At 36.6% G+C, this 26,379-nt stretch overlaps 2 protein-coding genes across 2 annotated transcripts; both read right to left on the bottom strand.

The window, feature by feature from the left end:
- Positions 1-19,691: 19,691 nt before the first annotated feature.
- Positions 19,692-20,126, bottom strand: LOC149005026 (uncharacterized). Its single transcript, XM_089135777.1, has one exon. It carries the CDS (start codon positions 20,124-20,126, stop codon positions 19,692-19,694), a length of 435 nt encoding a protein of 144 aa, XP_088991903.1.
- Positions 20,127-23,417: 3,291 nt separating this feature from the next.
- On the bottom strand, positions 23,418-23,852 carry LOC149005025 (uncharacterized). Its single transcript, XM_089135776.1, has one exon. The coding sequence runs from the start codon at positions 23,850-23,852 to the stop codon at positions 23,418-23,420; it is 435 nt and encodes a 144-aa protein (XP_088991902.1).
- Between the last annotated feature and the right edge of the window lie 2,527 nt (positions 23,853-26,379).

Raw genomic sequence — 26,379 nt, 5'->3', positions numbered from 1 at the left:
TGCATGATGGGACCTTTATTATTCATGGTTCATTCAACCATGTCAGCCCCAAATATACTGGCCATAGTCATAGCATCTGACAAATTTTTTAAGTTGAATCATGTAAATTGGGCCCATGGAGATTCAAAATTAGCAGCATATTCATCATTCACTCCCATAATCTGAAGCATTCTACCCATTTAGCAGTATAACTATAGTTGTATTGCATATCTACACTAATATATACCAATGTAGAAAGCCTAATATACCTGTAGAATATAATTCTGTGAGGCTTTTGTCCAGTAGCCTTTCGAAAGGAAACAATTAGATCTCTACATAGAAAAGTGAATAATAATATTAGAAACATATAATTCCCATAGGAAAATGGTCGTTGAGCAATTTGAGAGAGACTTCAAGTACCGGAACATTCCACCACCAACCATGCCACGAACAGGGTCATGCCAAGTTTTCTACAAGTCTTGTATTAGTTCCTGTTTGTGAGGTTGAGCACAAACCAATCCTACATATTTTGTGACTTTAGGCCTGTCCTGAGAAGCTACTACCTATAATCAAACATTCAAGCCACATCTGTTAGCATCCAAAGGTTTTTTTTCCCCTTTAGATATGATTCTTAGGACTCTGTGCACTATCTTCTATGCTTATATTTGAACAAAGGTTTTTTTCCCCTTTATAATTTGGGCTATCTATTGTAATCCAGGTTTCCATAACTTGAACCTAGGTAATTTAACAACTGTTTTTTAAAGCATTACAATATTTGTAGTTGCAGTTATCTTGCTGCGAATTTTAATATTAATTATGATCCTCTGGACAAGATGATTTGATTGTAGTTGAAATCCTTATTAGCTTATTGGTTTGATACCCTCATTTTGTTTCTACATATACCATGGTTGTAGTGATTGAAACTAGAATTCCCAACCCACTGTTTGAACTAGAGCACTTCTAGCTAGTAAAATCCTTGAAAGCATGATATGAACCTTGCGAAGAGAGAGTTAACTGTTCGTTACAAATAAAATATGATATATGTTTTTCGATTATAAAGTGATTGACTGGTAAAACTCTTTTCAATTGATTGAATTTTCTTTTAACATCTGAAACGAAATAGATGTTGAAGATGGTGAAACAAAGTAAATAAGACCTTAGTGAATATTGCTAGTCAAGTGACAAGGGTGATGGCCAACCAAAGAATTATACTGTATAACTTGCATAAATTTGACCATTTTCTTAATCAGATGTGTCATAGAATGCAACATGTTCAAGTTTTGATAAAACATGGCTAAAGTGAAAGGCTTGTTAGATGTGGTATTAAATTAAGGGGAAAAAGTGCATACTTTTATTTCGTATATAAATCACTCATATGGATCCAAAATTTCTAATTGATAGATAAAAGAAAAATCGTATCTAATTTGTAAGGCTCCGGTATGGGGAAAACCCATTTGATTATTCATTTCTTTTATAGGCATACATTAACAAAATAGAAAGATGCGAAATGGATCTAACCTTTTGAGACATTTTTGAATCCATTAAGGTTTTTTTTTTTTTTTTTTTTTTTTTTTTCTTCCATTCTTTTAATTTAAAAGAACTATTTTTAACACTGAGAAATTCTTAGTTAAATGTCATATGCAACTAAAGTTGGTGGGACATTGCTAAGCATCCAAGTGATTGTGGATAGCATTTTTGTTATGTTGACTTTGTGTTTTATGTACTCTTTGTGCAGAAATTGAAAAAAAAAATGTAATTTTAATCCCTTCTTTTTTTTTTTTTATTTATTATTATTTTTTTAATATTCTTTCAACATAATATGACTTTTTCGAACAATTTTCTTATTAAAAACTTCTAGGTGTAAAATAATTTGTAGACTTAATTGCTTGTCCTTTAGTGAGTCACATAGTTTCTGCACTTCACAACTTTATTTGATACGTACATATATTAAGAAATACATATGGCATTGATAGTTTTTACAATGACATAATAACATTTGCAACATATTTTGAAAACCCTGATATTGTCTCTAGCTTAATGGCAATTAAACTACTTAGCTTGTTGATCAAGCTGCAATCTAGAAGCCATCACCACCCTTCATTTGGGAGCAAGGAGATTGTAAGGCAGTGGGGTGTCTACTCTCTCATGATATATATATATATATATATATATATATATATATATATATATATATATATATATATATATATATATATATATATATATATAGCATTGTAGACCTTTAATCTCCAGCCATTACTCACCTGCAACCTCACCAAAAAGACATTCTCCTCTTCGTCTTCTTGGACATTAACTCCTACAAAGGAGGATTTAGGTTTTCCACAGTTACTGACTTAATCATTGGATGTGGCTTCCCATCCCTAAAGGCGGCCCACTCTCACCCTTGTTTTGTCCTCAAGTACAAGGTTTGGACCAGAAGAGAACCAAAGGGGTCTCCAGTACAATTTCGAAACAACATTTGGCGCCGTCTGTGGGAAACACTAGAAAAAAGCCATCAATAACTTTTCCCTTGATTTCATTCAAAAATATTCGAAAAAAGAATGTGTCCCATACCACATCCACTGGTGTCCCATGACAGAAACACCAAAAGGGCATTCGTCATTCCCCAATCACAATCTAGACAATCACATAAGGTCACTAGGGCAATAGGTGAACCCACAACCCTAGTAAGCAACATAAAATAAAAGGAGTAATTTAATTCAACATCATCCATATATTTTCATATTAATAATTTAGGATTCAACAGGAAAAAACTCAATCCATTCTATCTCATCCATCTCATACATTATCATATCACCATTCAAAGATATTGAAAAATAGAAGACATAATCACTAGATAATTATAAAGTAAGTCAATGTATCAAATATAAAAATTAACTAACATCATTATACATGTAATATAAAGTTAAGTATATTCCTCACCTTTCACTTGATTCTTTTCTCCAAAGCTTAATAATTCACTCCCACAAGTTGGTGACTAAAGATATATAAACTTATTCATGGAAGAGGATTAACTATCACACCCCACCCGCCGGTCTCGGTTACCCGCCCGACAACCCGAGGAGTGATCCGTCACAGGATTCATGGTTTTAGTCTATCAATAATAATCAAATGCAAGTAAAGACAATCATGAGCAATAATAAGTTCAATAATTAAATAAAATGATTACAGAAGTTCAAATGCTCCAATAAAATAATCAAGAAAATAATAAATGATCAAAAAGAATACGAGTTCAGCGGAAGCAATTCAAAATGTTTAAATAAGCTTCTTTCCAGTTTCTTTCTCTAAAGCTAAAAACTTGGACTCAAGTTTATCAAGGTGAGGGGTTCTCCAATTCTTCTCCAGATGATGGCCAAACTGCCTGACAACTTGTCTCCTACGCCCATCAATGGGTGCTATAAGCGCACTCCATGCACTTGCAGGAGCTCCCGCATGTGCACAGGCTATCTCCATTTCCCATTGCCGGTGCCACATCTTCTTCTTACGAGAAGGCTCCTTCATGGGAAACCAATCCATCTTCCAGCGTATATCCTCCATCTGTACAGGCTAATAAAACATAGACAAATAAAGGAATGAGTTCTAGAGAACTCAGTAAGAACAATAATAATCCTCATCCATATGTCAAACCATTAGTAATGCATATATGATATGTATAAGTGCAAAGTATGAATACCGCTAAGATCTAACTGTGCAAGTCTCTAACAGTTGACATGCTTTAAGATATACACCAGCCCTCCTCTGGGTAGGTCTAGTCACTCTGATCTAGCAAGGACTGGTTACCTCTGTAGGATCCTGGGTAAAATGGAAAGTCCACACCTGGCTCTCAAAACTATGGCTGGGGTTAAGTCAACACTCTCTAACCACGACCATTGGCATGAGTACTGGCACATGTCGGGGTTTCTAATTCAATGCAAGTCATAATGGTAACACACTACATGAAGTCCAGATACATCCCCTATGGCACCAACCAACTTGGTTCAGTATCCTTCGCAACCTAGGAATGAGAATCCTCATGGATTGGATATCGCTATTGAACTACATCCCATAATGTAACGCCCCGATTCCCAATATGGGAAATTAGGTCGATACTTAACCCAAGAACCGGTTTTTCCTTAGGTAGTGAACCAGTCGTGATAAAATAGATCAGAAATTAAACTCAAAGAATTTAGAATATTTAAGCAGCGGAAGTCTATTGTAATAAACTGAAATATTTCCATTATTCTAAAATATCCAAAATAAAGGGGTTCGACTATTACATTTATCAAGTAGAACATTTCACACCAATTACATAATTATATAAATATAGATAAAAAGCATATTTTATGTCTTTAACAAATAATATATGAATGAGGTTCATCAGCAATATGGATTTCTTCTGTATCACGACCCAATTCTTCAAAGTCATGCCCTACACATTCACCATCTGGAGAAAAATATTGGGTAAGTTTCGAAAAACTTAGCAAGATCAAATCCAGCAAGATATCGACATGTTTGAAATAATGTATCGAAATAATACAAAAAAATACAATGAAATGAAATAAATAATGCAATAATGCTATTGCACAAAATGATTATTTATCTTATTTGGAAACAATACGATGTCCCATGCCGTTACATGGCCTGCACGCGTTATACACCCTTGACATTCGTATTGCTCCATTTGGGATTCAACACATCATACCCCATGCCGTTACATGGCCTGCACGCGTTATACAGCCCTGATATGTGTGTTGATCCCTCCAGTGTTATCATGGTTTTCCCAATAGGAAAGGATGAAGATTGATCCACGCCGTTACGTGGCTTGCGCGCGTTACACAACCCTATCAACCCATCCAATTCTCTATCGGACCATGATAAATGGAAAAGTTAATATCTTCTTCTTATAATGCAATATGCAGTGCAATGCCAAATCTTGATATTCATAGAAATTTATAAAATACAATAAATCAAACATATAGATATAATGCAATATTTGCAATATAGATCAAATGATACAATGAGTCAAGTTAGTAGATATACATAAATGATTCTCACTTGCAATACATATCAAGATAAAATACATTATTTCAAACTATAGCTAATATGAAGGATTATCATTTGTAATTTATATAAAATAAAAGACAATATATCAAACATATAAGTATTGTGCGAGATTATCGCTTACAACATAAATCAAAATAAAGCACAATCGTTCAAACTTGTAGATAACATGAAGGATATAATGCAAGATTATCACTTGCCTTCACGATAGGTTCAAGATCACAATAGTGCAATGCTTTGAGCGGTCTAAGGAAACACAAATTAACACAAACGATTACAATGAAATGGATTATGAATAAACTTAAAATTTCTATTTAATGAGCTCTCTCTCTCTCTCTCTCTCTCTCTCTCTCTCTCTCTTCTTTGGAAATCTCCCTCCCGTGAGACCAAGTCTCACCCTCTATTTATAAGCAAGAAGTTGATATAACGATTTAAATAATTTTAATTAAGTAAATTAATAAAAGTAAACGTATTGATAAATTCTTAAAGAATTAAGTATTGATTATATAAAAGCTAATCTATTACTTTATATTTTAACTCTTAACGTATTCTGTTTTCTTTACTTGATTATAAAGTATTGAATGAATTAAGATTATTAAACTAATAATAATGAATACTTAACTGATATTATAATTATTAACAAAGAATTAAGTATAGATTATATATAAAAGCTAATTTATTACTTTATATTTTAACTATTTACGTATTTTGTTTTCTTAAGTTTACAAAAAAATGAAGTGTTAATTTTCTTAAAGTATAAAAATGTTTAAGATCTATTAAGCTAACAATCATAATAAATATTTAACTAATAAATTATTTATTAGTTTAATATTTGAGTTTATTTAAGTAAATTGACAAAAAAAGATTCACTTATTTGGTTTCATTAATTAATTAATTTATCATTACTTTATTATTTTCTAAAGAAATGATAATTACTATAAAACAAAATAGCATATATAATTAAAAGATATAGTAAAAGATTATTTTATGAAATTTGACCAAAATACCCTTAGTAAAATCTAGGGGTATTACAGTCCCCCCTCCTTAAAAAAAAATTTCGTCCTCGAAATTTCTGAGTAGATAAGAAATAATAATAAAACTAATTCACTTATATCTACTAGAAGTGTTAAGTTACTTACATCACTAAGTCACGTGTCTCCATTGCTTGGATCGATAAAGAGGTGAGGATATCTAGTTCGTACATCCTCCTCTAACTCCATGACGACTCGGAAATCCCATGGTTATTCCAAAGAACTTTTACATATGGAATGGTTCGTCGTCGCAACACTTGTTCCTTCCGATCCAAGATTTGCATCGGCACCTCTTCATAAGTCAAGTTCGCATCCAATTGGAGTGTCTCATAGCTCAAAATATGGGTTGGATCAGTGATATACTTCCTAAGTAGTGAGACATGAAAAACTTCATGAACACCCGATAATGTTGGTGGAAGTGCAAGCTGATATGCCACAGGTCCAACCCGCTTCAATATCTCAAAGGGTCCAATAAACCTTGGGCTCAATTTTCCCTTCTTCCCAAATCTGATTACACCTTTCATTGGTGCAATTTTCAGAAACACCTTATCACCAACTGCAAATTCCAAGTCTTTGCGTCGAGTGTCGGCATAACTCTTTTGTCGGTCTTGAGCTCCTTTTATTCTATTCTGAATCAAACCAACCTTTTCTTTTGCCTCATTTATCCAATCAGGTCCATACAGTCTCCTTTCCCCCACTTCATCCCAAAATAATGGAGAGCGACACCTCCTACCATAGAGTGCCTCATACGGAGCCATTCCAATAGTTGCTTGGAAGCTATTATTGTAGGCAAATTCTACTAGAGAAAGGTACTTCTCCCAACTCCCTTTTAGATCAAGTATGCATGCCCTCAACATGTCTTCAATTATCTGGTTTACCCTCTCTGTTTGCCCGTCTGACTGGGGGTGAAAAGCCGTACTAAAATTTAACTTTGTTCCCATAGCTTCCTGAATGCCCCTCCATAATCTAGAGGTAAATCGGGAATCTCTATCTGATATAATTGACAGGGGTACGCCGTGTAGTCGTACGATTTGGTCCACATACATTTGAGCCATACGCTCAACAGGGTATGTCATAGCATAGGCTAGAAAGTGGGCTGATTTTGTTAGTCGATCAACCACTACCCAAATGGCGTCGTGACCCTTTGATGTTTTAGGTAATCCAGTAATGAAATCCATGCTGATTGAGTCCCACTTCCACTGTGGAATCTCTAATGGTTGAAGTAACCCAGATGGTCGTTGGTGCTCTGCCTTCACTTGCTGACAAGTAAGACATTTCTCGACAAATCTAGCAATATCCTTCTTCATGTTCTCCCACCAATATTGCTCCTTCAAGTCCCGATACATTTTAGTGCTTCCAGGGTGAATGGAATATGGAGCATTGTGGGCTTCTTGAAGGATCAATTCCTTCAAATCCTCTTCTGCTGGTACACAAAGTCTGGTACAGAATCGGATTGTCCCATCATCTGCAATGTTGAACCGTGATTGTTTCCCTTCTTGGATTGCCTTGCGGACACCAAGCCAAAACTCATTGTTCTGTTGAGCTTCCTTGATTCGTCCTAATAATGTAGGCTGAAGGGTCAAGCTAGCTATTACAGCAGGTGGGTCATTGACGACCAATTCCAATAACAACGCTCCTATGTCCTTTTGCAGCTCTACTTGTTTGGTTAGAATTGCTGCAGATAGCCCTTGATTCTTCCTACTAAGTGCATCGGCAACGACATTAGCCTTGCCAGGGTGATATAAAATATCACAATCATAATCTTTAATTAATTCCAACCATCGACGTTGTCTCATATTCAACTCCTTCTAAGTGAAGAAGTACTTTAGACTCTTATGGTCGGTATATATTTCGCATTTCTCCCCATATAAGTAGTGCCTCCAAATCTTCAGAGCGAACACCATAGTTGCAAGCTCTAGATCATGAGTAGGATAGTTCTTCTCATAATCTTTAAGTTGTCTGGAAGCATATGCTATCACCCTTCCATTCTGCATTAGAACACAACCCAAGCCTCTCGATGAAGCATCGCTATAGATTACCATCCCTCCTGTTCCTGCAGGTAAAGCTAGCACAGGAGCGGTGACTAATCTTTTCTTTAACTCTTGAAAGCTACTTTCGCACTCCTTGGTCCACACAAACTTCACATTCTTCTTAGTTAGAGCAGTTAAAGGCTTGGCGATGCTGGAAAAGCCTTCAATAAACCTTCTATAGTACCCGGCCAGACCCAAAAAGCTTCGAATGTCAGCTGTTGAAGTTGGTTGAGCCCATTCGGTCACCGCCTTAACCTTTGTTGGGTCAACAGATACTCCCTTTGATGATATAACATGACCCAAGAATATGACTTGATCAAGCCAAAATTCACATTTGCTCAATTTTGCATACAATTGTTTTTCACGTAGCCTTTGCAAAGCAATCCTCAAGTGTTCCTCATGCGTTTCTCATGCTCTTCCTTGCTTTTGGAATAAATCAAGATGTCATCGATAAATACAATGATGAATTTATCTAAGAACTCATGAAATACCCGATTCATGAGATCCATAAATATGGCAGGTGCATTGGTTAGCCCGAATGGCATCACTACAAACTCGTAGTGACCGTACCGCGTCCTAAAAGCTGCCTTAGGTATGTCTTCCTTCTTGACTTTTAGCTGGTGGTAACCAGAACGAAGATCAATCTTGGAAAATACGTTTGCCCCTTGCAATTAATCGAAAAGATCATCTATTCTAGGCAAAGGATAACGGTTCTTGATGGTAACCTTGTTTAACTCGCGATAGTCTATGCATAATCGCATAGTCCCATCCTTCTTCTTTACGAATAAAACAAGTGCACCCCAAGGTGATACACTAGGTCTTATGTACCCTTTGTCTAATAATAACTGCTCCTTTAATTCTTTTAGTTCATTTGGGGCCATCCGATAAGGTGCTTTGGAAATGGGTGCTATTCCGAGAACCAACTCAATGGTAAATTCTCTCTATCAAGTGGTACTTCAGTGAGATCTTCAGGAAAGACATCAGGGAAATCCTTCACGACTTCAATGTCTTCAACTCTACGACCTTTCTTTTCTTCTACTATAGCAGCCATAAAGCCTTGGCATCCATGAGTAAGAAGTTTCCTTGCTTTAACAGCTGAGATAATAGGCATAGTGGATTTTCCTCTCGTTGAGCCAGAGAATGTAAACTTCTTTCCATTCTCGGGTCAAAACACTATTATCTTGTCGTAACATGAAATGGTTGCCCTATGGATGGATAACCAATCCATGCCGAGAATAACATCCAAGTCTTTCATTTCCAACAAGATCAAGTCTGCTATAAGCGTCACATCTCCCACCAAGACCGGAATAGAAACTAACATTGCATCTGCTTCCATGGTGGAACCAGATGGCAACAAGACAGAGAGTTTTGGATCAAGTGGTTTAGGTTTGATTTTCAAGTTTTGAGCAAAACTCATGGAAACAAAAGAGTGGGTAGCTCCTGAGTCAAACAGTATGCAAGCAGGGGTGGAAGAAATAGATAAGATACCTGACACCACATTATTAACTTGTTCAGCTTCCTTGGTACCAAGTGCAAAAACTCTTGCTTGGCCTTTGAGTGCATTGTTACTGGGAGTAACTTGATAAGGCTGGGGCTGAATTCTTGTAGGTCTCTGTCCTTGATAAGCCAAACGAGGAGATTGACCAATTTTAGATGGCCTCTGTTGACTTAGCGCTGCTCCGGTTGGCTGGCCCTGGAATGATTGTTGTGGTAGTCGAATAGTTGATGGTAGCTGAGAAGGTTTAGGGCACATTCTTGAAGTGTGACCACTTGCCCCACAATTATAACAAATGACAGTAGAGTACCGGCACGGACCTTGATGCATCTTTCCACAGTAGTGACAAGCTTGAAGATATGATTGTGGTTGTTGAGTGCGTGCCACCTTTTGAAATTGGCTACCATTAGTTATGTGAGACTCCAAAGGTCTCTTGCCTTTTCCAAGATTGTTGATCAAAGAGCCCCTTAAATTCTCCTCTAGGGTCAAAGCTTTCTCCAATAATTCTGCATATGATGAATAACTAGCAATTGAGATTGGAGCTTTCAATGCAATGCTCAAGCCTCCTAAAAATCTCTTTATCTTCTTATCTTCCATGTTGACTTGTTCAAGTGCAAACATACTTAGATCTTCAAATTTCTTCCTATAGTTCAACACTGAGTCAAGACCCCGAACTAGGTGCAAGAATTCTGTTTCCTTTACTACCTTCACACTATTGGGAAAGTAACACTTATAAAAGGCAGCTACAAAATTGGTCTAAGTAATGGTGGGGTTAGAAGCTTCTAAGATTTTCTTGGATCCACTTGGCAGGCCAAAGAGCATCAGAAGCGACCCCCTTGAAGTTGGGTGGCCCAAGCTTTTTAAAATTTTCAAGCACTCTGCCTTGATCATCACCTTTAGTAGCGTGAATCTCATTTTGCCCTGCCCTATAGGCAAAATGACTTCCATTGCCACCCGAAACTTGTTGTTGCATGAAGGTCATGAACTGAGTAAAAGCTCTCATGAAATCATTGGGGGCAGCATCAGGTGTTAAAGGGGGTGATGATAATGAGGTATTACTTCCCCCCGGTGCTACATATTTGGTGTGTAACGAGTTCTTCGACATCAATGCTTCCTCTTGGAGGAGTGATTCATTCTCATGAGTTTGGGTATTTCTTTCAGTGTCCATTAGTGCCTATTTAATCAAAATGCAAATGCCACTCAGAAGATACTTCATATCTTTTAATAAAACAATACTACTAAAGACTTAGGAAAATAATTATCAATAAAATAAATTTCATGGTAGAGAATAATGAAAATATAGTATAAATCAACATTTATTTACAAATATAACATATTTGCAATAAAGAACTTAACAAAATAGAAAGAAAAAAAAAAAAAAAAAAAAAGCCTTTTAACTCAAAAAGTCCTAAGTGTATAAATGACTCAAATTTTAACTAGTCTAAGATTCATATATATATATATATATTTATTTTTTTATATTTTTTTTATTCTATAATTTTACATTTTCTAGGTTCAATCTAGCCTAAGGTTTTTGCTCTGATACCACTCTGTAACGCTCCGATTCCCAATATGGGAAATTAGGTCGATATTTAACCCAAGAACCGGTTTTCCTTAGGTAGTGAACCAGTCGTGATAAAATAGACCAGAAATTAAACTCAAAGAATTTAGAATATTTAAGCAGCGGAAGTCTATTGTAATAAACTGAAATATTTCCATTATTCTAAAATATCCAAAATAAAGGGGTTCGACTATTACATTTATCAAGTAGAACATTTCACACCAATTACATAATTATTTAAATATAGATAAAAAACATATTTTATATCTTTAACAAATAATATATGAATGATGTTCATCAGCAATATGGATTTCTTCTGTATCACAACCCAATTCTTCAAAGTCATGCCCTACACATTCACCATCTGAAGAAAAATATTGGGTAAGTTTCGAAAAACTTAGCAAGATCAAATCCAGAAAAGATATCGACATGTTTGAAATAATGTATCGAAATAATACAAAAAAATACAATGAAATGAAATAAATAATGCAATAATGCTAATGCACAAAATGATTATTTATCTTATTTGGAAACAATACGATGCCCCATGCCGTTACATGGCCTGCACGTGTTATACACCCTTGACATTCGTATTGCTCCATTTGGGATTCAACACATCATACCCCATGCCGTTACATGGCCTACACGCGTTATACACCCTTGACATTTGTATTGCTCAATTTGGGATTCAACACATCATACCCCATGCCATTACATGGCCTGCATGCATTATACAACCCTGATATGTGTGTTGATCCCTCCAGTGTTATCATGGTTTTCCCAATAGGAAGGGATGAAGATTGATCCACGCCGTTACGTGGCCTCGCGCGTTACATAGCCCTATCAACCCATCCAATTCTCTATCGGACCATGATAAATGGAAAAGTTAATGTCTTCTTCTTATAATGCAATATGCAGTGCAATGCCAAATCTTGATATTCATAGAAATTTATAAAATACAATAAATCAAACATATAGATATAATGCAATATTTGCAATATAGATCAAATGATACAATGAGTCAAGTTAGTAGATATACATAAATGATTCTCACTTGCAATACATATCAAGATAAAATACATTATTTCAAACTATAGCTAATATGAAGGATTATCATTTGTAATTTATATAAAATAAAAGACAACATATCAAACATATAAGTATTGTGCGAGATTATCGCTTACAACATAAATCAAAATAAAGCACAATCGTTCAAACTTATAGATAACATGAAGGATATAATGCAAGATTATCACTTGCCTTCACGATAGGTTCAAGATCACAATAGTGCAATGCTTTGAGTGGTCTAAGGAAACACAAATTAACACACGATTACAATGAAATGGATTATGAATAAACTTAAAATTTCTATTTAATGAGCTCTCTCTCTCTCTCTCTCTCTCTCTCTCTCTCTCTCTCCTTTGGAAATCTCCCTCCCGTGAGACCAAGTCTCACCCTCTATTTATAAGCAAGAAGTTGATATAACGATTTAAATAATTTTAATTAAGTAAATTAATAAAACTAAACGTATTGATAAATTCTTAAAGAATTAAGTATTGATTATATAAAAGCTAATCTATTACTTTATATTTTAACTCTTAACGTATTTTGTTTTCTTTACTTGATTATAAAGTATTGAATGAATTAAGATTATTAAACAAATAATAATAAATACTTAACTAATAATATAATTATTAACAAAGAATTAAGTATAGATTATATATAAAAGCTAATTTATTACTTTATATTTTAAATCTTTACGGATTTTGTTTTCTTAAGTTTACAAAAAAATGAAGTGTTAATTTTCTTAAAGTATAAAAATGTTTAAGATCTATTAAGCTAACAATCATAATAAATATTTAACTAATAAATTATTTATTAGTTTAATATTTGAGTTTATTTAAGTAAATTGACAAAAAAAGATTCACTTATTTGGTTTCATTAATTAATTAATTTATCATTACTTTATTATTTTCTAAAGAAATGATAATTACTATAAAACAAAATAACATATATAATTAAAAGATATAGTAAAGATTATTTAATGAAAATTGACCAAAATACCCTTAGTAAAATCTAGGGGTATTACACATAATCCTTTGGTCATCCACATATTGTTGGGGCGGAATGCTCTCATGTCTCCTCACGACACCCGGTCCGCTCCTTTTACGTCCATGAGCCCAACCCTATCATTGTATGACCAATAGTGGACCACTGAGTCTCTGCACAGACTGGTTATCGCTATAGGATAAAACAGAGTCATATCACCGTCGTCACGGGTCATCCAGCTTCAATTCCCCTACTGAAAGGGTAGTAATATGTGGGGTACCTAGCCATGCAACTCTAGACTCTACCTAGGTATGTCATCCAGTAGTTATGATAGTGCTGGAGACATCAGCGAGCATGTGTCCCATACCACAGTCCTCTAATATTTCAAGCTAAGATATCCCAATGGAATACCCTTTCCATCAGAACCACAATACATCAATCATCATCATACTACATTTATAATTGACAAAGTATATGTAAAGACAGTACAAACAACAAGCATACAAATTAAGATCAGCAAACTATTCATGGTTACAGCAGATATAAAATGAAAGAGCAGTATTGAAAGACATTGGACTAGCAGGTTCAAGTCATTTTATAAAGATGAGATTGTATGGCCCTTACCTGTAAATAAGTAGAATTCCTCTGGATTGCAAACCAGAAACAATTATAAGACTTTTATTGGAAACAGAGGACACCTATAAACAGGGTTACAATAATATATAAGTCGAATGAATCAAATCGGACAAAATCCAAAAGTTGCAAGCTCACTGAAACCAGCCGATCGCTTAGGTCGAGGGACCGCCACTAGTGACCGCCCCAAAAACAATGAGTTTCAATCCGAAACTTAGGCTTCGATCATCCGATTTCAATCCAAATTTTGAATGATCATAGTGTGAATTTCAAATCTAACACTCTCACAACCAAGGGTAATACTGAAACCTAACAATTGACATCAATTTGGTTATCCAGAATCCTCCCCTTGATTAGATCAGACCTTTTCACGAAAGTAGGGTTTCATTTTCGGACCTGATCTCATCAAGATCATAAAAAAGGTAGGTACTGTAATAGAAGGATCATGAACAACCAAAGAGGAAAACTAATCTACTTTAATCATAGCCAGAGGTAGAGTATGAGTGAGCAGGGAATCACTTACCTCAACCAGATCAGCTATAAAGACAGTAGAACCTTCTGGAACACTAACAGCACTTCAAATCACCTTCCAGCACATCTCCACAGCCGCCTAACCACAAAAAATAGCAATCCCGAATATAATATTCGTAAAATAGATGAGGGTTGCTATTTATAGAAGTCTGGGGGCCAAAATAGGGCAAAACCCCTAACAACCAGGACCAGGCGGTCGCTTGGTCTAATCAACCGCCACTAGCAACCGCCCCCTAGTATATTGTTATACAAGGGTGCTTTGCTCAAGGGGTTGAAGTCCAAGTACAACCTAACCCTAATGAACACATGAGGGAGGTCTTACCTTCATTCCGGACATCTCTAGACATCACTTGCCTTCCAGAAGTCCAAATACCAAGCAAGGCAGGCTCTTCATCAAGAGAATCCAGATCCATGGGTTCAGGGTATGGATCATGGACTTTTATCCGGACACTCCACAAATTTACCTGACTAGACCTTCGGGTTCTCGGACCTGCAATACGGATCCTGGGTTAGAAATACGGGGGTTGTTACATTAACCATTGCAAATTATAGTCAATTTGGGTTTCAAAAGATCTCCCAAGATCTTCCCACCAAAACAAAATCTAAAAATTAGGTTAACAAAAGGTAGTTCTCAACCTCACTAGTGAATGGTCTCTATTTCGTCACCAATGTGAAGTTGAATCGAAACGAAACTTTGGGAAAGTCTAGTTGGCAGTAAAATAATCTTAAGGGTGTCCTCAATTTGATCCAATTTAACTATGATCAAAAAGCCCCAAATTGGCTCTCCTAAATCACCTATGGGTGACCCGTAGAGTCAAAATGCAAAATCTTTTGCAAGGGGACAAACCACTACTCTCATACTCAAGGGAAACATTAATACAAGAAAAGATGAGCATCCAAGATACCTAACACTCTTTCTTTTCAAGATCTCACAAAAGAAGAAAAGAGAAAATACTCACAAAACTATGTCTAAGAGAAAGATTAAAAAAAAACTAACATTTCCTAATGTTTTCGCGAAGATTCGGATCACAAAACACCTTCGAAAGGATGGAAACTGCACTTCTTCTTGGTTTCTCCTCTTCCCGCAGCCTCAAACTCCTTCTTGCATACAGAAATGCGGTTACGGGTGAGGTAAAACATAAAATAGGGGTTAAAAACCCAGAATTCCATTTTTTCCTCTAAACTGAAAATGGGGTGGGGGTTTGGTTCACCCAACCGGCCCAACCGACTGGTCCATGGTTGGACCCCTCAATGAACTCCGAATTCAGTGATTTTTGGCTTGATGGAAAGGTCTTTCGACGATCATCAATTTGATACATTATTCATATCAATCAGATTCTCTATCGCCGATCTATGGATGATCCAAAATCACCCTTTCTACACCAATGTGATTAATCTTCTCTCTTCACTTAAACTCTCGGAGAGTTGTTGAGTCATTACAAGGGTCATCCACCACCACTGGTTCCATTTCCAATCCTTTGGGCTCAACTTGAATGGCCCACAGTTGTCATCGACTCGAGGCCTGAGTTCTCAATCTTGAAACCACGGGTTAAAGGTGTAGAGATCCAAGGGATTTCATAGGCACCCTGGCAACAGGACTAGGAAGTTCATAGGTTGGGAGGGATGGCCCAAATCTGGTACCTCTGGTCTTCTCAGATTCATTCCTGGTGGCAATTTGTGAATCCTTGTAGCGTTGGAGGAGAGCTTCTCTGCTGATGGTCATCTTCAATCTATAGAGAACGGTAGAGCATTAGTCAGAGAGTACAAGTTAAAGAGGGGTCACACACTAGCTTCATCAAAGAGAGTGAAGGAAAGAAGTAGGGCAAGGGGCTCACCAACCATGACTTTCCAGAGAAATAGGGGAGTATCGAAGTCCATCTCCCTGCCATGGATTGAGACCCCCCGTCCTTGTACAAAAAGCTCGTAAAAGGCTTTTTCCTTTCAATCAAGAGAAGGTTTAACATTCATTCTCCTTATACTACTTTTGGAGATGGAAGGCTAGTCAAGGATTGCACATTCTTGTGGGAGAAGATAGGTGATGTACCTATCCCTCCATCCTTTCTTACTGGTGGGGAGGGTATCATCCTCAATAACATGGAATTTGGTGCTAGAGGTACCCCGTTTACTAAAACTATACTAGCCCTCTCTTTTAATGGTCCTAAAGGAAAAAACCCACTTGAAGACGTTCAAGTTGCAATCTATATTCAAATGGCAGCAGTACCCAATGAAACCCACTAGGCATCTCCACCCATTTGGAGCTAATATTCCTCAGTTCAAGTTGAAGTGGTAAAGGACATGCAGACGAAGGGACAGAAGGGAAACCTAAATTGAATTGAAATAAAGAGGAATCTCTGCCTCTTTCAACAAACTAGCCCTTTTGCAGGGACTTGGAAGTCTCACTTTGAAATCATCAGGAATTCTGAAGGCCCTCTTCATCAATTGAACGTGATGAGGGAGAAAGAGATTGGGGAAGTACAAGGGACCAAACTTGGAGGTGAAGGAAGGGTGCCTACAGTCTGGGGGAACTTTGATCCATACTTCAGGAGCCGTTTCTTCCTCTGCGGGTTTTCTAGGTGCAACGCCCTCGCTTGGGACACATGTGGTTTGCTGGTAGAACCAGGGGCCTATGTCGGGAGAGGAGGAGAAGAAGATGACGAAGGAAACCTACCTTCAAAAGGACCGCCACCGATCCCTACATCTTTCCAGGGGCTCGCGGAGGGGCTCTAAGATTTGGTTTCTCAAAGGGAGTATGCCTCTTCACTATTTTCCTACCCATAATGTCGATTTGTGAAGAAAACTTATGAAAAAAAGAAGAGTTGGAAGTTCTGAAAAAAGCACTTGGTCTGAACAAAGAGTTGCAGAGTTTGCAAATATAGTGAAAGGAGAAAGAATGAAAGCATGAGATGATCCAATTTATAGTTACCTTGGAGTTGAGACTCAGATTCCTTCAAATCAATGGTCATTGAGCCTTAATGCTTCCATTTCCAGGGCGTTGCGTTATTCAAGAAATGTGGCAATAAAGTAGACACCTTGAGTGTTGTGCACATCATTGCAGGCAACATGATTAACTGACAAAACCATCAGAACAATTAATGCCTTAAACGCATGCTTATCAAGATCTTATTATGGCTTCTCGGAGGCGCACTTACACTTCTCTGCCAACTTTTGCGCCTCTTAAGTAGTGGCTTTCAACGAATTAGTCTCCAAAACAAGATTTGTCATGAAGACCAGGGGGCTAATGTTGTACCCATTATGGTACGTCCAAGCCGTTAAATCGGAGTAAACCACTCAAAACGGTTCTCTAGACTCAAGACTGGTCTAGGATGGTTCGTTTAGAGCTTCTTGGCAAGGCACTTCTCAAGGGGATGCTTGCTGAGAAGTGAGTCCTATGGTGACACCAGTTGTCACGACGAGACTTCTCGGACAAAGTGACGTTGTGAGAAGATCCAACGTATCTACATTTGGATGTCAATCACAACATTAATTTTAGTATTGAATGCATTGAAAATCATTAAATGCTCATTGTCAAAAAGTAAGCTTCTCATTCACTCAAACCACCCTGGAGTGTCTGCCCTCACATTTTGTCTGCCCAACCGAGGATGGGTGTCACATCAATATCAGCATGAGGCTGACCCTTTGATTCAACGATATTGTCTCTAGTTGTATGGCAATTAAACTACTTAGCTTGCTGATCAAGCTACAATCCAGAAGCCATCACCACCCTTCATTTGGGAGCAAGGAGATCGTAAGGCGGTGGGCGCATCTCTCTCGGGTATGGCCCTACATGTATTCATATCTCACTATGCGTTGTAAAGGGTAAGACCTTTAATCTCCAGCCATTACTCACCTGCAACCTCACCAAAAAGACATTCCCCTCTTCATCTTCTTGGACATTAACTCTTGTGAAGGAGGATTCAGGTTTTCCACATTTACTGACTTAATCATTGGAGATAGCTTCCTGTCCCTAGAGGCGGCTCACTCTCACCCTTGTTTTGTCCTCAGGAACCAGGTTTGGACCAAAGGAGAACCAAAGGGGTCTCCAGTACAATTTTGAAACAACACCTAGTCTTCCTGCAGGGTTTTTTTTTTTTTTTTTTTTTCAATTATATAAATTACTTTTTTCTCAAAATTTTTGAACCATACATACACAAATGGTAGTATTAAAGGTGTTATGAATCATTTGCATTGAGTTCATATTTTGCCTTGACAAGACCTGGTGGGATACAAGAACAACCGGAAAAGAAGGCTGAGTATGTGGAGAAAATGAAAACCGAGGTGGCTTTAATCCATAAGAAAGCAGAAGAAAAATGGGCAATGATCCAAGCCAAGCATGGAGAAGAGATTCTCAAAGCAGAGGAGATTGCTGCAAATTATCGAGAATCTGAGATCACACCAATAACACCCATTCATTTACGATTAGATTTGTTGTTTGCAAATGCTGGTCTACTAATTTGTTCAATCGTATTTTTTTGTATGGTTTGCTATAGGATGGTTTCCTATTTTGAGTAGGAAGAGATATTGGTTACTGGAGTTCTAAAAACACAGTTCGAACCCAGGTTTTTTGACTCGTTTTTTGAGTAGAGAAAAACTGAAGTTAGCAAATAATTGTTCAGAGTAGAAGTTCCCCCATCTTCTCTCCCTGTTGTGACTAGTCTCTTAGACCTGATTTGCTGCCTATTGTGGCTTTCTCAAAATAGTTAATTTACATTTCAATTTAACATGGAGATTTTTAATTCACAAACTGTTTGATTTGATTTTCATACCTCATTCCATAATGAATTGTGCAAAGCAATGAAACCTCCCCCGGTAAACATCTTGTGCTCCTCGTCTGGTGAGGGAACCCTACAAACCCTAAAGTAGAGAGAAAAGGTCTTCATTGGGTTTTTAAGTCAAAGTCAAACAGATAACATTAAATAGGTCAACCAAAACCATTACTACTTCTAGAGTTCTAAGAAGGCTAATGCGTTAATTTGACTACTTAGTTGGCAATTGGATTAGTTTTCCTCTTAGATTGATGGTCTCTATAAAATGGAGTTTGATTGCTGAACAAGTTTATATAATGGCTACCTTCTCTCTACCGTAACAAAAATGGGGTCATTGGTATGAGAATTAGAGTTGATCAAACCACCATCCAAGGGATAGCGAATGATTCAAGTATTATTAAGTGAAGAAATTGTACAATAATTCAAGTATTATTAGGTTATGAAAGGAGGATCTAAAAGGATCATACAAAAGAACATAGATTGAGTAACTTAATACAACATTGATATTATAGCTGATAATTAAAAGATCTTCATGGAGAAACTGTAGATAAGTATGGTTTACTTTTGGAGATGAGCTTTCTTTTCTTCTTCGTTCATGAAAGAGGTGATGGGAAAGGACTTGCTGACTCCAACTGATGTCTTGAAAGTGATATTGTCACCATCGACGGACATCTCGACTACAGAAACCCACACCATCAGGGGAGTCTTGGCCTTGGATCCTGTCATCTTCTTCATCTTTCCTTTCTCAACATATGCTGTGGTCTCGGCAGCATAGCTATTCTTGGATTTGGTCGATGGATTGAAGGACTCGTAGGGAGCCTTGCATTTCCACCACACGAAGCCAGTGGATCTCACCCTTCCGCATTCTACCAGCTCTCCATTGGGAGCTACACCACTGGGAAACCCAAGTTCTTTCAAAAGATCCATTGAAAATTGATCACAGGCTTCCTTTCCACGGACGATTTCAGCCCCAGCTCTCTCATCAGTAGCCATGATTACTAGATAAAACGTAAAGAGATTGTTAGAATAAGAAAAACTCTTTAACTCCGCAACTGCTCAAAAGGGGCTATGCTGGCTATTGTGGATGTGAATTCTGAGCAGATGGCTAGCTATATATACAATAACTACAGGTGGGAAGGTGACCTTGTCTTTCCATCTCCGCCGATGATGACATGTTCCAATCTTGAATCAGACAAGGTTGACGGCTACCGAACCTTCCATTAGGGAAATAAGTCTTCATTCTTAATTAATGGTTTTATGATTTTGTTTGGTCAAGCAAGCAAGGAATTGGATTACTTTCTCTACTGGTAGTCAGATATGCCAAATTAGAAGTCAATCTTATGCTACTGCCTAACCACTTGGAAAGATTTTTTTAAGCATCGGTTCTGTGTAACTTCTTCACCAACAAGTATGGAAACCAATGTATCTCTCAACCATTATCAAGTTTCCACCTCTCTTTTTCTTTTATTACAAGTTTTGTCTTATAAATCCGAACCAGCCTTGAGCCTGAAGATCCTCACCTTGGATGGTTTTTCATTCTACAACCTATTCCATACACAAGTGGCTAATACCAAATCAAAAGCTAAAATGAATAAAACTGGTAGAAAAATCAACGGATAACTATATCAAAGTATTAATTAGACTCTCTTCAAGTAGATAACTCCTTTTAAAAAGAGACATACCCCTCCAATGATGTGAAGTATTGATTATATCCTTTTAATTAACAAGAAGTAGTCTTACCATAAAAAGTTAGCTTAGTTGGCAATGACCAATGCCTCCCAATGGAGAGGTCAGGGTCCAATCCTCCCTAATTAAGGTGCGACATCTCGCTGGGGTATCGCCTTTTTGGCAATCGGCAAAAAATAATAATAATGAACTTGAGGAAAATGAGTCTTTGAAAGGTAGAGCTAGAGAAAATGTCTACAAACAACTTATTTAAAAACAAAAGTGGAAATCATCTCATAGAGAGAGAGAGAGAGAGAGAGAGAGAGAGAGAGAGAGAGAGAGAGAGAGAGAGAGAGAGAGAGAGAGAGAGAGAGAGAGAGAGAGAAGGAAGGAGCCAAGGAGGTCACTTACCAGTGATTCCAGCAAAGGTTTCGGCAGGTTCAGTGAGGTTTCGACAATTTTTTCCAATTCGGTGGAAAATCGTCGAATTTTCAGTGATATTTTGTAATATCGAATTTCGACATGTATTCGTTTCGTCCTAGACCGAAACAACCGAAATTCGGCGAAAGGGTGTTCCTTGTCCCTGATGGTATATGTAATAGTTCCCACCCCCTATTTCAAGTAAATTAATATAAAAACCCTTTAAAAAAAATTAAAAATAAAATAAATAAAGAAGAAGCAATAAGTCGATCTTGTCTCAACTAAATGTGGCTGGCTACATGGATTTTTACATTCTAATTAGCTCTGTATCATGCCATACTAGATAGAAAGCTTAAGATATATATGCATATATATACACCAATTCTCCTAATGTTATTTTTGGTTTGTACTTAGCTCTTCGAATTCCTTCAATATAAATTAAATCACTTCTTTATACCCTTTTAATTAAATGAACCAGTAAAACAAATACGAAATCAACTTGCAAGAAAGACAACCCATAGGGCTTGGCTTAGTTTGTAAGAACCAATATCTCATAGCATGAAGTCAGGAGTTTTAATCTCTTTACACTAAATAGTTATCCCTTACATAAAGTTACTAGTTACCCAACAAAAAAAAAGTGTTAAATTAAAGAACTGTTGCTGTAATATTGCTTTGTTTTAGGGCCCAAGCTATTACATTTATCATATTATTTCATCATCTAATTGGGATCAGTCAAATTTTGCTTGACAGCATTAAAAAATGATAAGATCTATGCATTCACAGGGTTGGGCAACATTTTGTCTTCCTCTCGTGTTTGGATACGATTGCAGCTTGGCAGCCAGGTTCTTTTTCAAATTTTTGTTTCCTTCCCTTAATGGTGATAACTAATATCATTCGTAAGTTTAACAGTGCAGCAGCCCGAATAAATATTAAGCAAGAATACAAAAGGATGGAGCCTTCATCCATCATTGTTCGCTAAATGAAGTGCATCAATGCAAAAGGATGAGCTGAGGAACTCAATACATACAGCTGATAAGGACTTTGAGCTACTAAATCATTACTAATAATGGAGGTAAGCCTACTTTTCTTCTTCATTCTATTCATGAAATATGTGAGAAAGAAGGACTTGCCGACTCCCTTTGATGACTTGAATGTGATCTTGTCACCATCGATGTATATCTCTACTATAGAAACCCACACCTTCAATGGTGTCCTGGCTTTGCATCTTGTCATCTTCTTCATCCTTCTCTTTTCCACATATGCAATGGTTTGGGCTTAATAACTGTTCTTGGAGTTGGTCACAAGATTGACATGATCATAGGGTCCTATTATACATGTTATGGTTCAAACCGTGAGCCCTGAACAAACCACACGGTTGAGAATGCTTGGTTAAATCCGGTTCATAGGGTTCATCAAGCACTTCTCGGAAGATTACTTGCCTAGAAGGATACTTCATTGTGACTGCCAGCTGGCATAGTGGACTTCTCGGATAACCCTTGTCAAATGCCCAAAAAGCTATATCTTGGCAAAAGTAACGTTGTAAGGGGATTTAGCATACATATCTTTATCCAAACATTAATCAATGCATTAAATTTAACATTCAATGTACTGAGACTCATTAAATGCTCAGTGCCTGCCAAGAAGCTTCTCATTCGCTTAGGACTTCCTCGAGTATTGTTCCCTTATGTTTTGTCTGCTAAAGTAAAGGGCTGCTGGACTCTAATCATCAGATCCGGTTGGGATAAGGTACAATTGTCTTGAAGCTTCTTCAAGATGATTGGGTTCTTAACTTGGTGATCAAGTAACCCACTGTGAGTAATCAAAACCTTTCATCTTGTAATAAAAGATCAGGGGGCTATAATGCATCTTGGCCACCTCAGAGGTATGAACTTGTTATATAATTGATCGTGTCACTAACAAATCAAAAATAAAATCCTATACTAATCTAGCAAGCAGAAAGTACGGGGTCGAACTATGGGGAACTAAAAGGCTAAGTTACTAAGATTGAATTCAACAAAACTAAATTTAAACTAAATCTATTAACTAATGTAAAACGTTATTATCTTGTCATTAAGTGAGGATGCATGGATAACATAAAGATACAAATGACTGAAAGTATGAGGATGACAGAAATAACTAAGTTACTACTGAAGGAGGCCGCGCTGGTAGAATATGGTTTAAATTTGCCAATGGAACCATCTAATTATTGGAGAGATAAGCCTTCTTTTCTTCTTCGTTCATGAAAGAAGTGAGGGGAAAGGACTTTCCAACTCCCATGGATGACTTGAAGGAGATCTTGTTGCCATCAATGGACATCTCTACTATAGAAACCCACATCAGCGGTGTCTTGGCCTTGCATCCAGTCATCTTCTTCATCCTCCCCTTCTCAACGTATGCAGTGGTCTCAGCAGCATAGCTGTTCTTAGTGTGGGTGGCTGCATTGTAGTGCTCGTAGGGGGCTTTGCATTTCCACCAGACGAAGCCTGTGGATCTGACCCTCCCGCATTCTACTAGTTCTCCTGTGGGAAGGACACCACTGGGGAATCCAAGCTCTTTCAACAACTCCGCTGAAAATTGATCACAAGCCTCCTTTCCACAGATGATTTCAGCCCCAGCTCTCTCATCAGTTGCCATGGCCATGACAAGGTTGAGAAACTCTAATATTAAAGGTAATAGATAGAAAGAATGAAAATTAATGGGTAAGAAACTCTCTGCAAATGCTTATAGACCCCTGGTTGTAGGTGTAAAGGCAAATCAGAAGATGGATATTTATACACAAAACCTGCAGAGGGTGATGAGACGATGACCTTGTCATTCAACACAGGTCCAATTTGCCAACCTTCTACTAAGGAAGGCCTGGTCTTCGTTCATTAAAGAAAGCATAGGATACAAATTCTAAGACATTTGACTGTTGACTTTTCTTCTACATTAGAACGCCAAAATAGAATTTAATTTTACTCTACCAGTTGAATTGATAAAATTAAAAGGATACACATATTGAATTAAGTGATTTTTTTTTCTTTTATCAGATATCTAATATATAAACTGGAGAATAGGATTGATCCTTTTTTATTTTGTAGTAAATAGAGTACGATTGATTTTGGTTCTATAAATTCAATATGTAGGTTACTGGAAATGGCATTTGTATGTGACTGATATCATAAAGATTAATTTGGTATTCGTAATAATATTAACATCAAACAGGTTAACAAATCATTTCATTATTTAACATCCGCTTTGATATTAACACTATAGATTGCTTGTTCAATTGCCATACCAGCCCTACCACTTATCCTAATTATAGACACTAGATTAATTACGCATTGTATTCATGAAAAAGAGAGGGAAAATGTATAGATATTTACATGCGTTATCATTCTTAATTGACCTATTGATTGATGCATTTTGTCTTGATTTTGAATCTCTATTTTTAACAAGAGTTGTTGATAGTTTGAATTAACAAAAGAATTATGAGGTTTTTTTTTTTATTTTTTATTTTTTCAATCAATATTCTTGTACAAAGAGGACCAACAGACTTTAAAAAGGATTTGAATTTCCTTCACCTAGGTGCACCGTGCACTCAACTTTTCCCTTTCATAGCCCATCTGACACAGGCCACCTAGGGTCCACTTGTGTCAAGTGGATTGTGAGAGGGAAAGTTGGGTGCACCATACACCTGGGTGTAGAGAATCTTGACGCCTTCAGAAACCGATGAAATGGAATCCATTATCTTGAGATCTACTCCATTATAGGCCTCATATAGTTGATTCCCGAAAGCTAACCCCAGAAAATTCTTGTTCAAGTCCTCTGCAATGCCCAAGTAAACAGTCTTCCCTATCTATTTCTAACCCTTGAATTAGTCATTATTTGTTTCACCAAAAAAAATAAAAAATAAAGAATTACTTATTATTTGTTTTGATTGATGAACCAAAGTGCCTAGGCTGATTTAAAGATATCATAATCCAAAAGTTCAACCTGGTTTCCAAGGCTTTGCCCTAGCTAATCCGGTGTTCAACCTGAGTTGCACACTTGGCTGTGGTGGGTGAGTCTCCCAGCGGGAATTTTTTGCATCCACAAGGTTTCGATACCGGAACCTTGCTTAAGCAACCTAAGCTGCTTACCACTTGGACCAACCCCTGTTGGTTGAGGTTCTTGTTTCTATCAGCCAAAAAAGAAAAAAAAACTCATCCTTATTGAAATAAAATAACAGAGTATATAACATTTAATACTAAAAATCACTAAAGAGGCTCACGCGAATAAAAATTTAAAGTAAAAGTAGATAAAGCCTACACCTCTAATTTTAGATGGTACAATTGACTTGGAATTAATTATAGAGGAAACTCAATGCATTTGGCCATAGAGTGATAAAATGATAATGCAAGATTCTTTTTAATTTGAAGAAAATTTTAGTCATATAATTTGGGGTAATATAGTGACATCAAAATATTATTTAAGATTCTAAAATGAATATTAAAAATATTATTCATGATTTTACATAAATTTACTAAGTGTGGGTGAAAAAGTAAAAGCATATCGCGGTTAAAAGAAAATAGATGGTGTGAAGTGTGGATGGAGGCTTTGTAAGATTTTGATTTTGGGGAGGTGTTGAGTGTTTCCAATTGAAATTGACGGGACTCGTATAAAAACTTTTAAAGATTTTAAATAAATTTATTCAAATAAGGATAAAATTGTCAAATTAAAGTTAAAACTAACGAAAACCTAACCATATCAAATATGGAGGGGGCTTTGTAAGATTTCAATTTTGAACGGGTGCAGTAAGTTTCCAATGGAAATGGAGGGGGCTCATGTAAAAAATTCTATGTTTGAAGTATTGATTCCCATTTGTATTTATTTTTATAGAAAATCCAGAAAATATTGATATATCTGAGGTCAAAATTTTATTTAAAATAAAAATTGAAAATTTTTACTTAATCAAACAATTTAATCCATTGGATAATAATCCGTCTAAAAGGGATAATAGCCTATTTGAATCCTATTAATAATTAGATAGATTCAAATTCCCCTAAACGGATACAAATGTGAATTTAAAAACAAACTTCGATTATCCATTGACAGCGTTAATATTGGCTCGAATGGGTTTGAAGATAATCTTTCAATACGGGTGATATAAGAACATCGTTCCTTATTGTTTTTAGTTCTA

The sequence above is a fragment of the Hakea prostrata genome, chromosome 9 (assembly GCF_041222555.1).
Source record: "Hakea prostrata isolate BN-2017 chromosome 9, UWA_Hpros_2, whole genome shotgun sequence".
Lineage (NCBI taxonomy): Eukaryota > Viridiplantae > Streptophyta > Magnoliopsida > Proteales > Proteaceae > Hakea > Hakea prostrata.
Note: the sequence above shows the minus strand (reverse complement) of the source record. Positions and strands in the feature narration are given on the sequence as shown.